This window comes from Gossypium arboreum, chromosome 12, assembly GCF_025698485.1.
Source record: "Gossypium arboreum isolate Shixiya-1 chromosome 12, ASM2569848v2, whole genome shotgun sequence".
Lineage (NCBI taxonomy): Eukaryota > Viridiplantae > Streptophyta > Magnoliopsida > Malvales > Malvaceae > Gossypium > Gossypium arboreum.
In genome coordinates this window covers 119,342,457-119,358,877 of record NC_069081.1, presented here as the reverse complement: position 1 = coordinate 119,358,877, position 16,421 = coordinate 119,342,457, and the positions used below count along the sequence as shown (strand labels likewise).

The 16,421-nt window shown below is 31.8% G+C and overlaps 2 protein-coding genes across 5 annotated transcripts; both read left to right on the top strand.

The window, feature by feature from the left end:
* The first annotated feature begins 3,310 nt into the window (after positions 1 to 3,310).
* LOC108479683 (uncharacterized) lies at positions 3,311 to 11,745 on the top strand. 4 transcript variants are annotated; one of them, XM_017782416.2, is made up of 12 exons: positions 3,317 to 4,247; positions 4,455 to 4,712; positions 5,321 to 5,563; positions 5,712 to 5,858; positions 6,064 to 7,071; positions 7,159 to 7,550; positions 8,079 to 8,152; positions 8,263 to 8,344; positions 8,423 to 8,548; positions 9,137 to 9,243; positions 10,303 to 10,460; positions 11,131 to 11,745. In XM_017782416.2, the coding sequence occupies exons 1-12, from the start codon at positions 3,807 to 3,809 to the stop codon at positions 11,350 to 11,352; spliced, it is 3,258 nt and encodes a 1,085-aa protein (XP_017637905.1). In that variant the 5' UTR covers positions 3,317 to 3,806; the 3' UTR covers positions 11,353 to 11,745. The 4 variants fall into 4 exon arrangements, 3 of the variants coding, with proteins under 3 accessions (XP_017637904.1, XP_017637905.1, XP_052878986.1); XM_017782415.2 differs by having other exon boundaries at positions 3,311 to 4,247; positions 6,064 to 7,550; XR_001870491.2 differs by lacking the exon at positions 11,131 to 11,745 and having other exon boundaries at positions 6,064 to 7,550; positions 9,147 to 9,243; positions 10,303 to 10,343.
* A 901-nt stretch (positions 11,746 to 12,646) lies between these two features.
* Positions 12,647 to 14,172, top strand: LOC108478430 (DNA-directed RNA polymerase III subunit RPC10-like). The gene is made up of 3 exons (XM_017780888.2): positions 12,647 to 13,029; positions 13,122 to 13,215; positions 13,722 to 14,172. Exons 1-3 carry the CDS (start codon positions 12,916 to 12,918, stop codon positions 13,844 to 13,846), a joined length of 333 nt encoding a protein of 110 aa, XP_017636377.1. The 5' UTR covers positions 12,647 to 12,915; the 3' UTR covers positions 13,847 to 14,172.
* The last annotated feature ends 2,249 nt before the right edge of the window (positions 14,173 to 16,421 follow it).

Sequence of the window (16,421 nt, the reverse complement as noted above, 5' to 3'; positions counted from 1 at the left end):
TAATAAGGTTTAAAAAACCTTATTCTAAATAAAATAAAAGACGAAATAAAGAACACACAGATTTTACATGGAAACTCTTTCAGGAAAAAACCACGGACAGAGAAGAAGAAAATTCGCTATGTCGAATTTGAATTAATTACAAGAGAAATAGACTATGTCTATTTATAGGCTTGTAAAGCTATATTCTAGTAAGACTGAAATATGTTATTCTAATCAATGTCAAATAGATAGAATTTAATAATAAGGTTTAAAAAACCTTATTCTAAATAAAATAAAAGAAGTTTAATTCTATATGAATTCTTCTTTTATTTTATTTTATCACTGTATTTTATTTAAATAAGGATTCGGGTCATTTAATTCTAACAGAAGGTAAAATTTTTTTTAAATACTCGTACTGGTGTTGGCCATTACAAGGCCAGCACCAATTTTTTTTTTAAATACTCGTACTGGTGTCGGCCATTATAAGGCCAGCACCAAAATTTTTTTTTAAGTTCTCGTATTTTTGTATACCAGTATGATACGATTTAAAAAAAAAAACCTGGTGTCGGCCATTGGAAGGCCAAAACCAAAAAAATCAATTTTTTAAAGCCTGACACAATCACCAGGCAATCATAGGATCAAAATACGATGTGGTGCCGGCCATTAAAAGGTCAAAACCCTATTCTAATGTTCATTTCAAGTCATTTTGGTAATTATTTTTAAACTTAATTTATTTCTATAAATAATAAAATTTTTTAGGTTAGTTTAGTAAAATAGCCTATATTTTGCTATCCTCAAATTTCTATAACACGAATATTCTTTCAATCCCTCGATGCTATAACTACAAAAGATTCTTTTACTAAAATAATATATTTTAAACTAGTTATATAATTAAAAATTGTGAATACATGTATTACTATAATCACATTTAAAGTATTATAAATACAAACTTTGGCACCTAATTAACATTTATTATATAAATTCAGGTACATTTTAGTTTTAGTTTTTATATTTATATTTATTTGTGATGCTATTTAGGTAATACTTAAATTTTGTGTCATCTCACATGTGCCGATTAATTATTTCTAAATGATTATATTAATTTATTTTTATTTTCATATTATTTAATAAAAATATGTTTATTTATAATTTATTGTTAAAAACTAAAATAATAAATAGTAATATAATTTATTTTAATTTTATGGTTTATATGTATGTATATAGTAATATAATCTTGTACGCACATTAAATACCATTTTATGTTAAAATCACATTACGTGCACGTCAATGCTGTAATAGTAATTGAAAGAAGAAATAAAAAACTTATATAATAGGGTAAATTACACCCAAGGTCACTAGTATTAGTAAGTTTACTTTTGGTCACTCACTTTTAAAAATTACAAAATAATCTTTGAACCATTCGAAAGTTTTTATTTGTAATATCAAATATTAAATTGAGATATTTGTGGGTAATAATTGGTAAAAGATATCTCAAAAAATTTAAATATATTGCTCAATTTATTAAGGTGTAAAATCACTTTTTAGGTTTAATTTTGGTAATTATAGGGGTTGAATTGTTTTTTTCTAAGTTAATCTCTAAACTTCGCAATTGTTTTCGTATTAGAGTTTGAATTTTTTTGGTATAAGTTAGACCCTAAACTTAACAATTATTTCCGTGTTGGGGCTTAAACTTTTTTTGTCTAAATTTATCCCTGATATTTCCTTTAAAACACTAAAGTTAAGAGCTCAATGTGGGAACAATTGTCAAATTCAAACTTCAATATGGGAACAATTACCAAGTTTAAAGAATAATTTTGATAAAAAAAATTCAAGCCACAATGTGAGAATAATTGCCTAATTTAAATATTAATGTGAGAACATTTGTCAAATTTACTACTTAACTTGGAAAAAAAATTAAACCCCAAAAATTAATAACAAAGTTTATAGAAGGTTTACATAAGGATAGTGATAATGCACCAAAAGTTTTGTTCTTTTAAAAAAACCCTCCTCTTTGAAGATTTGTTCTTTAAAAAAAACCTCCTCTTTGAAGGAAGGTGAGAATTTCTATAGGGTTAAATTATTTTTAGGGTTTGAATTTGGTAATTTTTTTATATTGGGCATAAAATTTTTTTATTCAAATTAAGCTTTGATGTTGGTAATTGTTTTCACATTAAAATTTAAACTATAGGATTTTCAATGACTAACTTGAATAAAAAAATTAAACATTAATATGAAAATAATTAATTAGCAATTTCAGAATATAATTTTAGTTGATTAAGTGGGATCCCCCTCCTCATACCACTACAAAGTTGTGGATTGTGTTTTTATCAAGAGTAAGATAGATTCAAATTATGTCCTCACAAATGGTACATATTATTTATATTTTTTAGTAAAATTTTGGATTGAGAGTAAGTTGTTTGGGCTAAGATCATTGGAGGCTTTGCAAAAAAGAAAAAGAAAAAAAAGAGAGTAAGTTACGAGGCATTAGAACTTATATTTTCTGATACCTAAGTTAATAAAGAGTTTAAGAAAAATGAAGTGAATACTTGATTAGAGATATTTTAACAGAGTAGCGATAAAAAATGTAACTGAATTTAGCTAACTTCAACTTAAATTTTGAGCTCAATTTTATTTTAAAATTTCGATTAGATTTTAATTCAATATAAATATAAAATATATAAGAATAAACTAAATTAAGTGATTCAGTTAATAAAAACAAATTTAGAATTTTTATATTTAGTTTTAATTTTAATTTCATATCATTCTTTTAATGAAATCCAAGTTTACTTAATCAAAATAAAAAAATTAATGTGTTCAAGGACTAATATAAAAAATTCAAAAATTAAAATGAAAAAATTATTAAATTTGGTATAATCTTACATGTTATATCATTATATTTTAATAAAATCTAAGGTTACGAATCAAGTTAGAAAAACTTGCTGTGTTCAAAGATTAAAAAGTTGAAAGACTAAAATAAATTTAAAAATAAAAATAAAAATAAAAAGATCAAAATTAAAAAAAAATCAAAACTTTTAGGTAATGGCACTCAATGTTATAATGTCGCATTAATCATGAATTAAATTACAAAAACACGTGGTATTTAAAGATTAATATGAATAAAAATGTTTAAAGACAAAAATAAAAAAAATTACTAATTTCAAATTAATCTTATAATGTCACATCGTATGGAATTCAAGTTTACGAATCAAGGACTAATATGAATAAAAAGTTTAAAGACTCAAGTGAAAAAGGTTATTAAATTTAAGGACTAAATATTAGTTTATCCCTTTAAATTTAACTTAACATTGAAGCATTCAAAATTATTTCCAATAATGTACAAACATAAAATATCTTATTTACACAGTAAAGAAACTTCCTTTCAATCCCCTTGGAAATTCGAAAGAAAAAAAAAACCAGTTCTTCACAAATGCCAAAGTCTTTTAAAGTTTAACTCAAATCATTTCACCCAATTAATCATCATCTTCATCCTCAAAATCCCCTTTGAAAATAGAGAAAACCCCAAAAAAGAAAATCTCTGCCCATCTCAAGGCCGTGTGCCTATCTCCCCAGTCCCAAATCTTCCTTTGAACCGCTTTTCCTATAATTATGTTATGATTTTAATAACAAAAGCAAAAACCTCAGCACTCTTTTGAATCCATTTCTCTTCCCCTTTGATCTCTTATTTTGAATTCGTTTAAGAATTCTGATATATATATATATATATATATACATGTGCGTGTAGTGTGGGAGTTGAATGTGTGAGCTTTGATGCGAGCCAACGGATGATTTCCTTCTGTTTCTAAACCCTAATTCTACTACTTTACCCAATGGCGATCGTCACAGGGGATCGCTACCTTGAGAAGCTGGTTAAATTTGTTGATGACCAGGCTGGGGCTTTGATCGAAGGGACCAAGGTATTGAAGCTTAACCCGGCAGGGCTTCACTACGTACAGTCACGGCTCGAGGCGTTGCAGGAACTCGAGAGGCTTTTAGCCGGAGCTCCAGTTGACTATCTACGGGCTTACGTGTCGGACCTTGGGGACCACCGGGCGCTTGAACAACTTCGTCGGATTCTGCGGCTGTTGACGACTCTGAAGGTGGTGTCTGCTTTGCCACCGCCTGCGCGTGATCCCACTCCTCTCTCTCTGTTGCCGTTTGGGAGATTGAAGGTTTTGGAACTTAGAGGCTGTGATTTGTCTACTTCAGCAGCTAAAGGGTTGCTTGAATTGAGGCATACTTTGGAAAAGATTGTTTGTCATAATTCAACTGTGAGTTTATTTGGGATGTTTTGCATTTATTAAACCAACGAACTAAGAATCAATTGCCCTTATTTTAGTTTATAGTATTATGAACTGTAATATACTATTCCTTCTTTTGGTCTCTTAATGACAGTTTAGTAATATTAATAGTAGGTGAAATGCTGCTAGAATTTCAGAATAATTCATGGGTTATGTTTGTTTTTCAAAATTATGTAGGATGCTCTGCGACATGTGTTTGCTAGTAGAATTGCTGAGATAAAGGGCTCTCCACAGTGGAACCGGTTGTCCTTTGTTTCTTGTGCATGCAATGGCTTGTTACTAATGGATGAGTCTTTGAACCTTCTTCCTGCTGTTGAAACGCTTGATTTAAGTCGAAACAGGTTTGCAAAGGTGGATAATCTTCGGAAATGTGTGAAGTTGAAGCACTTGGACCTTGGATTCAATCAACTGCGATCCATCTCATCATTTAGTGAGGTAAGTTACTTGGATTATTTACTAATGAAATTGTGACTTTGATTGTGACTTGATGCTCAAAAATTTATAAATGGATGTATGTATTTGGTATGGCATTATCAACTGCCTTGACTCTAGGTTTCTTTCACATAGTACTTTTGTTAAATTGACTGCTTTTTGCTGTGTTTTTACTTGTGCAATTGCCCATATGGCATCCATTTTGTCAGAGTTTCATTTTAGTACTTCCTGTTTTGCTTTAATCATTTTTGAAAGATTGTGGAGCTATTGACGAAAGAAGCTTGTTAGGTATTATTCATAAAAGAACTCATTAAGGAAATTATGAGTTCTACTTTAACACCAATTTTAGATTATTGGGAGGGTAGGTAAAGGAAAGGAAAGAATGGGGAAAGTTGGAAACCTGCATAAAAGAAAGGGGGCTTTTCAGTTAGCTAAGGTATTATATGTCTCTTTAAAGATTCAGTGGTCTGACATTCATTTAATTGTGTATGGAAAACTTTCTTAAACTTTTTTTTTTTTTATTACAAGGTCTTTGCCTTTATGTTTTGACCAAATATTTTGATATAGGAATTCTATTTGGGCCTACACATCATTGTTGATGAAAAATGCAGGTCTCCTGTCAAGTTGTTAAACTTGTTTTGAGGAACAATTCTCTAACGACGCTGCGTGGGATTGAAAATTTGAAGTCTCTTGAAGGGCTTGATGTTTCCTACAATATTATTTCCAATTTTTTAGAGTTGGAGTTCCTTGGAGGGCTCCCATCTCTTCGAAGCTTATGGCTTGAAGGGAATCCACTATGTTGTGCCCGATGGTATCGCGCACAAGTATTCAGCTACTTCAGTTGTCCTGAAAATGTAAGTTTTACAGGTATCTATTTGGAGATGGATGTTTTGGTTGTTGAACTTCTGTGCTTCTTTGGTAAAACATTTTATATTTTTATTTTCTATCTTGTTTTCCTGCTATTCATACCGTTATTCATTGTTCTATTATATGGTTGACTAGTTGAAATTAGATGACAAAGCAATCAGCACCAGAGAGTATTGGAAGAGGAAGATTATTGTTGCCAGCAGACAGAAGCGACCTTCCAGCTTTGGATTCTACTCTCCTGCAAAAGGTGCAGAAGGAGAGGAGGGTATCAACAAAAAGAGGGTGCGTAAAGCTTTACTAATTCTCAAATTTGTATGTTTTTTTAACTTTGCAGTCATCCATCCTCCATCTCCTTGTGGTGAAATTTTGGCACACTGATTAGTCTTTTGGATGCATTTGATGCAATGTTGGTTGTTCATGTACTTCATAATTTATTATAACTTGTTTATGATTGTTAATAGGTGGTTATCTTTTTAATTTATTGCAGAGAAAGGCGTCTCGACTTGCTTTGATTGAGAATGAACAACATAGTACTTACATCTGTTCTGATCAAGATTCTTTGTCATGCGGTAATGAAATGCGAAGTGGAGAAGAGAACATCATATCTGAGGATGAGGCTGAAATAGTTGATTTGATGCAAAGAGTAGAACAATTGAAGAAAGAGCGTTCTATTCTTTGGTTGCGAGAGTTCAAGGACTGGATGGATCATGCTTCTGAGAATTTTGCTGATGATGATAATTTTAATGTGGCTATGTTACATCCTGGGAAAGAAAATTATAAGAAAGGTGGGAAAAGCGAGAGGCATCTTAGTGAAGGTTCTAGATATGTTTCAGATTCTGTTCAAGCTTCAGGAGATGAAAGTAGTATGAACATTTTGGAATCTGATAATTCTTTTGCAGATACGTCTGGCAGTGTGAATGCCAACAGATATTTTGACCCTATTTTTTCGTCAGGTATTACTGGTGGGTTCACTTTACCAGGCTTGAGAACAATGGATGTAAAACACGAGTATCAGAAATCTTACTTGCACGATGAGGCCAGTAGCGGATCCATTTTAGCTGAGAGTTCTCATCGTAATATTTTTGCCCTTGACGAAAGTAATAGAATGGTTCAAAATGCCGTAGTATCACATTTGAATACTGTTGGTATTATGACCAAGTCTAATTCTTCATCTGCTAACCCTGGATCGCCACCTCATTATCAGAAGGACCTTCTGCACCGTCGTCATAATTTGGTGGAAGAAATTCTGCAGTTATCAGCAGAGTCATATTCAGCAGCATCATCTGACAGTGATACAAGCTGCAGTGAAGATGATTACTCTGAAGCTGGGATACCTGTCCAGGAATATCCCAATGGGAGCACTGAAGGGCATTCTCCATTGCATTCTTTTGCACATACTTATTATGAAAAAGGAAATAACACTTCACATGGGAGTCAAAATGGCATTGGCATAATTGATTCATGCACTGAACAAACCCTCAGGATCAACAAAATTGTAAGTATGAACCAATCCCTGCAACCATACAGTAAGTTAGATACAGGTTCTAATTATCCAGAGATATCTTCTTTTGTGAACCAAGAGGCTGATTGGTTTGAAAAGAGAAAAAGCGGAAGGAAACCAAAAAGAAGAGTGATTTCACTGTTGGAAGAGAATAGCTGTCAACAGGTACCACAAGAATCAAACGGCACCTTGGAGGTTAGTAGGGTTGATATTGAAGAAATCAAAGGGAAGCGCTCTTTAAATGGTAGTGATCATAAAAAAGGTTTTGATAAAAACCAGATTAAAAAAGCTATTTCAATACCACAAGTTGATAATGCTGTGAGATATTCTGGTGCTGAGTGCTCTTCTCAGGGGAAGAACGATTTTATTGAGGACTATTTCAATAAAAATGTTGCTGATTTGACAGTTCATGAGGCTTGTAGGTCATACATGCGTTGCGATTGCATGGTTGACCAACCTTTTTGTGGAGAACGGTAAGTACTGCCAAAAAAAGGAAAAAGGGTTTTACTTTGTTGTGATGAGGCCTTTCCAGTCTCCTGCTAGGGAATTCAAAATCATATTAGTGGCGATAGATTGACACTACTTTGATAATGAGTTTCAATGCACAATAGCATCTAATATTATTGTCTTACGAAGGCATTTTTTGTGAAGTTGTGTCAATCAATTACCATTTTATATTCTTTTTGCATTTGTATTTGCCCTTCATGTATTTTAGTGAACCTATTTCTCTGAGGAAATTTTCTCTCTTTTTGGTGCTAATCTTCGTGGTTTTCTAATGTGTTTTAGGCTAGATTTTTCTAGGTCATTTCTTGGATGCCTGTAGTAAAATAGAAGTGTTTACATTGGGTACTTGTGCAAATCATTGATCTTATTTGCTTGTTATGGTTTTGGAGTGTTTCTATATTAGCTATGATTTGTCATAAACCCGCACCAACCAGGTCATTCTTGTAAATTGAGGTCTTGGCATTCTAAATAATTCCTTGCTTTCCCTGTTTCTGCAGAGAAGTAGCTCTAGTATTGAGCAGTGAGGAGAAGTTATATGTGCTGCTTGTTGGCGTCACATTTGATGGATCAGGTTGGATTATGAAGTAGTCATTTGTTGATAGTCTTTTCAGTGTTTGTTGACAAAATTTCTTGTGCGGATTGCCAAATTTCATTATGGTGTGCACTTTGATTTCTTTGCAGAGAGTATCTTGGATTTATTAGGTTCCCATAGGGTTGAAGATATAAGAGAGGTTTTAGTTGGTCTGAGTCTTCAGGTTGTGAGGTTAGTGATTTATAACTTCAATGGAAGTTAAGAAACTAATCGTTCCTCTATAACCGTATATTTTCTATTGTTGAATAGGGTGTATGTCAAAGGGAATGTAGCATACTTGTTCATAACAAGGAGCATCGAGAAATCAAGTCAATTACTTTACATGTTGAAAGCTTCTGATTCATCCACACCAAATGATAAATGTTCTTTAAGAAGGTGATTTCAATACTCTTTTACTTAACCATGAAACTTAATGCTTAAAATACCAGCCGTATGTGTCTCTGTGTGTTTATGTGACATAAATACTTTTCTGGACATCCATCCTAAAATGAATTTCATACTATGAAGTAGCGACACTTCTGTCAGGAGTATTCAAGTGTCGAACATGTGTCCGACATGAACACCACTCCAATGTGGCAAAATATGTTGGACACGTGATGGCACATAAAATGCCTAGGTGCATAATAAAGTTTTTCTTTTCCCTCTCAAATGGAATCAACATTGAATGGAACCTTGTATTTTATGGAACTCATGTTCTACCCATATTATGTGTCCATGTCTGTGTTTCCTAGATTTCATATTAGTGTTGGTTTATTTATCTCTGTGTTCAAATATTTTTCCTTACCTATGTCTCAATGAATGTGGATAAGTTGCATGCACTGCTCCAAAAACAACTCTAGATCAACAATCTTACAACGAATGGGACGTGGATTATAATAATGATTAGTTTTGACTTCAATAACTGCCATACAACGTACATTTTCTTTGTCATGATAGATTGAGGTTTGGAAATTTAAATGGCAGTTTGGAGCAGGTTCAGGCTGAGTTGTTTGAGAAACAAATTTGTGGGGGTTTAAAATTAAGCATTTTCCAATATTCCATGGTGCTTTTCTGGCAAGGTGGCCATGAAGGTATGTTCAATGAATTTTATCCTGTTATGATTTGTTTTATTTAATTTACTTGTCATCTCTATAATGTTACTAATAATTTTGTGTGGAACGGGAAGGATTGAAAAGTTCTGTTCTTTCAAATCCTGATGAACTTTTGGTTGCTCTTAACATGAAACTTTAGATGAATGGGATTGGTTGACTTGACTTGGTGTTTGTTTGAAAATGTCAATAGGAAGATGTCAACAGGTTGTATTTGCCGATAAGATTCTATTGCGGAGTCTGTGTTTCCGTGTTTGTTTGTCCAGAACCCTTGACTAATTTGTAGGAGGTCTCATATGTTTCCTTCTCCGGGGGCTAAAAGTAAAATGCTTTCAGTTTGTGAGAAAGTATGTTCATAGTTTATGATGTTGGGATATCTTTTGGTTATAACTTCTGCATGAATATCATTGTCTTGCTTGCATAGTATCTTGGTTGTGAATGCTGATACCTTTGTTCTTGTGTATACATACATGCATTCAGACAAAAAGGTGGTTGTATGAGGTAAAAGTACCATGGAGGCCTCTGTATTAGGAGTCATATTACATTTTCCCTCCTTTAATGGCAAATTATTCCTTGTACATTCTATCAAAAAGCAAATTGGTCATTTCTGTTAAAAATTTCATCCATTTCTACTATTAAAAATTGGTGTTGCTATTAGAATAACTTGACAATTTTATGTGGTGTGCTATGTATACCTCATTTTGACATACAAGAACCAATTTTTAACAGTAGAAATAGATGGAATTTTTATCATAAGGACCAATTTACTCTTTGATTTAATATAGAGGGAATAATTTACCCATTTTTTAGTAGAGGCGGCAAAATGCTATCCGACTCCTAGTACAAAGGCCTCCATGGTACTTTTACCAGTTGTATGATTATATTTAGCAGTTCATATTCTTTGGATTATATGACAACACTTGATTATCAACTATTCATCTAGCATTCTTAAGCTCCCACTTGCATGCGAATGCAAAGGTATATACACATGAACCTTGGACTTGATAATGCTTAATCTTATTTTGTGTGAAAACTGGACAGAGGAACCGTGGTTTTCAAGATCATTGTTTGTTATCGGAGGACATGTGCTTGTGTGCGTTGAAGACATCTTTCAGTTTAGTTCTCTCCTAAACAATGCATGTTCCAGTCCATATTTCTCCCTTGATTCAAGCTGCAACATCGCAGGCATATCAGAGATGGTAACCTTTCTGTTATTTTTGTCTTGCATTCTGCAACCAATGGTTATAATTGCATGTAGAAGATGACCATATTTTTTGGTTTATACTTTATACATTCCGTGAGAATAATTATTTTCCCTATTAGATGTTCATTAAGACGTTTATAAGCCATTCAAAATAGACAGCAACATCTCCTGTAAAAGTACCAATAGAGGCTCTTATATTAGGAGTCAGATTGCATTTTGTCCCCTCTACTAAAAAATAGCAGTTTAGTCCTTATACATTAGATGAAAGAGCAAACTATCCTTCTATTAAAAATTTCATCTATTTCTACTATTAATAATTGGTCCCGCAGACGTACACATGACACACTACAAGTCACTGTTTGGTTCTTCTGTTAGCCATGCTATTATTTAATAATAGAAATGGATGGAACTTTCTTGCTCATTGATTTAATGTACATAGACTAATTTACCTATTTTTTGAGTAGAGGGGGCAAAATGCAATCTGATACCTAGTACAAGGGCTTCCAGGGTATTTTTACCCAAAATCTCCTTTTCTGTTGTTTCTAAAATCCATGTAGAAAGTGGGATTATATGTACCATGACATACACAATTTCCTTTTTCGTTTTACTTACCATCGATGTTGAGTCTAGGAAAGGAAATTGTTAATCCGGTTTGTACTTTTTAGGTCATCGAGCAAGGAGAGACGTGTTGTATAACATTGGCCATTAAGTCCAGCACATCGAAAGCCGGTTCATCGACCAAAACGCAAAAAAGGGCCGGTCTGAGTAGTAAGAAGTGGAAACTGAAGTGGTTCTCTCAAGAAAGTCTATCCCAATTTGTGGCATTAGTGAAGGCAATCCATCTAGGGATGACATTATCTCCATTGCTTGTAAGATATAAATCATGAGTGTCTTTTTAGTGTTATTTTATTTTTATTTTTTTCCTTTCATGTTCCATATTCATTTCATTCTTTTAATTGGGTGCTTTCATTTGTGTGAGATTTTTGTTTGTGGTTGGTCATGGTGTGTTTGTGTGCGCCAAAGTTCATGACTTTGTGCTAGTATTCTTTGATTTGTATTCTTTTTAGAAGTGAAAAAAATTTCACATGTACAGGTATAGTACAGTGTGTAGATTTAGCCAATCAAATTTATGGATGTTGAGAATTTTTTAGTCGCATCATATTTAGTCTTGCCAAATTTCTGCATATTTTGATTAAGAGTATGTTCTCTTGGGTGTTTGCCCAAGATGTACAAGTATTTGCTTGGAAAGTTCTTTCTAATGGTATTGTAAAGATTAAATATATCATTTGTTACCTGAATTAGACATTTCTTTTTCTAATTTGGTACTTAGACACTTTTTTTCCTTTATAATTTGGTACCCGAGTGTTTCTTAGTCGAATATGATACCTGTATTTGGTAGAGATCAATACATTTTGATACCTAAAGATAACAGTGATATTTTTTTATATACAAATATGCAAAAAAGGGAATTGAAGTTTTCCTAACTTTTCCCTAAATGAAGTCTTAGATTAAGATAAAATCATGAAAACAAACAACAAAATTCGAAATTTAAGTTCACATAAATTCAATATCATTTTCTTAAATTTGATTATATGAACAAATTGAATTACGTATTAGATTTATATAATGTTGTCAATTGTGTCTCTGGTGGTGTAATGATAAAAGATAATCATTAAAATGAAATTTTAGTTTAGGGTTTAGATTTGATCCCTAAACATTACCTGTCCCTCGTATCAAAATAATAAAAATATATATTTTCAAATTCGATCTAGCTTGCAAAATCTTGTTTATTTTATTCCATTTAAAACTTTATTATTCTTTATCAAATAATCTAACTTTATTATCTAAAATTTTGTAATATAGGATAATATTACTTTTATGATTATCACCTAACAATATTAATAAATTATTATATAAATATCAATTTAATAATATAATTAATAATAAAGGGTATTTTCATTAATTCATAAGTCTTTTGAAATTATGTTTTATATAAATTATAGTTGAAACCAATGTTTTATAATTGGATTGATGTTTGAACCGGTTAAACTACCAATTTCCAATCCGACTACCGGTTCAATATTAAAAATAAAAGAAATGAAAAAATAAAACAATAAAATATAATTTGAAAAATAAAAATTATAAGGCCCATTTCTATCCATTTGAACCAGATGATGCTTTTTAACCTAATATAATATGGCCCAATATAAATTGATCAATTTTTTTCTTTACTTCTTTTTTCTATTCTCTCCCTCTTCACTTTGATTTGTCGTTCTCCCCATCTTGCACTTTTATCCGGTGGCGATACCAACTTGAGACGGCGGCCGAAACAAAGGGTCACCTTCAGTTGAGAGAAGTGAAGAACAGAACATTGGTTTAAACTTCCCAAAAACAGAGGAATCGAGAAAAAAAAAACACAAGTTCTTAGGTTTTCCGACTGTGGTAAAAAAATGGAGTTTTGCCCAAGTTGTGGGAACATGTTACAGTATGAGTTGCCGCATATGGGTCGGCCTTCGAGGTTCTTTTGCCCGACTTGTCCTTACGTTTGTCACCTTGAGAACAAGGTTTTTTTTTTTTTGAATTAATGCGAGTTTATTTTCGCGAATGTTGTCAAATTTTTTATTTTTTTGTGGATTGATTTTGATTTTTGTAATAGGTTAAAATAAAGAGAAGGCAGCATCTTGTTAAGAAAGAAATAGAACCCGTTTTCAACAAAGAAGATATGAAAATGGGCGGGTCTGAGACTGATGGTAATATAATATTTTTATTCCTGAATGTTGCTTCTTATTCTTCATTGCCTTTTGTGGTTATAAATTGTGAAATGTGAAATTTTGGGTGTTTGTTTGGTTCTATGAGATACATGATTATGCTGAATTGAAGTCAAAACCATGTTGTTGATGTATTGAACGCTTGGTTGTAGTAGTTATGATTCTTTCGATGATCTTTTCTCATGGGGGATTCTCGAGATAGTTAGAATTTTCTGTGTGTTTGGAGGACATCCCTATATCACTGTGCTGGACACGAGGATTGATCTCGTCTACTTCTTCAACCTCTTTTCGACTGTCGTATAATTATCCATTCTTGTTGGGATAGAAATCTTATGTAAAAATTGGCAGTTGAGAGTTGCAAGGCTGAGCCACAATCATCTTTTATGTGTTCTTACTCTCGTGGTTGATTGCTGTTTGAGAAAGTCATTTTTAAGTGCCGTCCCTTGCTATTGCTGCCTTGTAAACGTTCTTTCTTTATTGTCTTGCAGCAACATGCCCTTCTTGTAGCCATGGGAGGGCGCTTTTCTCACAGGTGCAGATCCGGTCAGCTGATGAGCCGGCAACAACATTCTATCAGTGCTTGAAATGCGAAAAGATGTGGCGTGAGGATTGACTACATATTATTTCCCTCTTTCTTATTAGGCCCTGTCTTTGTGGACATGATTTTTGAGTTGCAGATTTTCAGTTTCTTGAGTTAATCCTTTTTTTGGGGAAAATAGACAAACTCTTCTGCTTGCTCATCTCATTTCACGTGGTTGGGTGGTCGGAAGTTTAATCGTTGCTCATGAGAATGGGACGCATTTCATGATCGACAGTTTACCTTTTTGAACTTGTGGGTTGTACTGATTATGGCAAAAGAAAAGTAAAGAATATAATTTGTAGTTTATGGATGGTAAAATTAAAATATAAGATAATTTATAAAAAAGGAACTTAGTGAAATGTTTTAGAGCAGGATAGCTATAGACTTTTCTTTTTAATTATGATTTAAAGTATGGTATAAATAAAGAAAAGTTAAATTATAATATAAATACATGCATGGAAATCATTATATGTAAAAGTATGTAAATATTTATTATATTTTGATTTGATATCTATTGTTTAGATTCATATTATGAAATATATGTTTAAATATAGACTTATAAAGAATTATACTATGAAATATATATATATATATATATATTTATACATGACATGAAGAACTGAAGTTTTCCTCTTCATCTTTTCCCAAATGAAGTCATAGATTAAAATAAATCATAAAAATAAACACACACACACAAAAAAAAAGGATTGAGTTTTGACACCAAATGAATTAATCACTAAAAATAATTATATGAGTTTTGATATCTGTTCCTCAAAGTGAACACAGACGGTGCTAGACAATTTGAAAGGTTTTACATCAGTTGGAGGATTAGCCAAAGATGAAAATGGTGTTTCGCACTCAGGATTTGCAAGATATCAACTAGCGGATAGTATGGTAGTCTTTCACCCAAAAATAATAAAAATTTAATTTAATCCTTTAAAAATTATAAAGATAGTAAAATTACTTTTTTATTATCGAAAAAATATAAAATTTAATTTTAACCCCAAAATTGTTTTTCTAATTCCACCACTGTACTTGATGCAATTCTTCAAATTCTACATGATGATTTAGATGGTTTTATAGTACCTAAAATGGTCGTAGTTTAAATACCGGTAGTTTCTACATTTACCAACAAAAATTAATTATATGAATGAATTGAATTTAAGTATTAGATTTATATAATGTTGGGATAGCAAAGGACTTGCATTTAAATTTTTATCTATCATTGTCAATTGAGCTCGTGGTGTAATGACAAAAGACTTTCATTGAAATGAAGTTTTACTCGACAAATTTTAACTTTATCAATTAACCCCGAGGTGTAATAACAAAAGACTTTTGTTGAAATAAAGTCACAGCTAACATTAAGTCCCAAACAAAATTTAACTAATATTGTCAATTAAACCCGTAATATAATGACAAAAAGACTTTCATTGAAATGAAGTAGTGATTGAGATTAAGTGTTAAGAGTCAATCCCTAAACATTATCCATCCCTCAAATTTGATGTTAAACAACACCTATCTAGTACCTCATATCAAATAAAAGAATATATATATAAAAGAGATTTTGCAAGCTAGCAAAAAGAATAGAAAAGATTTGACATGGAAATCAAATTGCTGTCTAAATATTCCTAAACTTTTTGTCATCTTATAAAACCCCCCCAAAAAAACAAACAAATTAGTTTGTAATGATTAATGATTTAAAAGTAAATTATGAAATTAAAGTTAGGTGATGAGCCGCAGAGTATGCAATCCAAAAAATTGCTTCTTACCATATCTAATCATAAGGGTTGTTAGTGTCGTTTTCCCAAATACCCATTACATTTGGGTATTTAGCATTTTGCTCCATCCCTCTACATGTGCTTCATTTTATTTATACTATTTTTTTTTTGTCATATTTAACCCCCGAAAAATGGGTAAATTACACCCAACATCATTAAATTATTAGTAACTTTATGTTCTGGTCACTCAACTTTAAAATGTTACAAATTGATCATTTAACTATTCGAAAGTTTTCATTTAAGTCATTAGGGATTACTATTGTGTGGCCTTCTCTATTCACATCGCCTACACCAATTTTTTCTCTCCAATTTCCGATGTTGATTGTCAGATTAACTTAGATCTAAGGTATGTTCTTCTACCTGTTGATGGATATTGATCCATTGGACAAATCGTTGCTTGGATCTTACTAGCCGGGCTTTAAAAAGTAACTTAACAGTCCAGTGACTTAAACAAAAATATTCAATTAGTTCAGTGACTTAAATAAAAACGTTCAAATAGTTTAGTAATTTAAATGAAAACTTTTGAATAGTTCAATGACTATTTTGTAACTTTTTGAAGTTGAGTGACCAAAATTAAACTTACTAATAGTTTAGTCAACTTGGGCGTAATTTTCCCTAAAAATTCCTTTAATGAAATTAGTTATCATATCATTGTAAGTTGTATGGTTAATTGATAATTCTAATATATTTGTGGCAGTTAAATCATTATACTTAACTTTGATTTCTTTAATAATAATAGTAATAATAACAAAAGAAAAGTCAAATTTTTGTTTTGGTCCTTTTACTATTGCTTAAACTTAAATTTTAGTTTTTATACTTCAGTTTAGCAT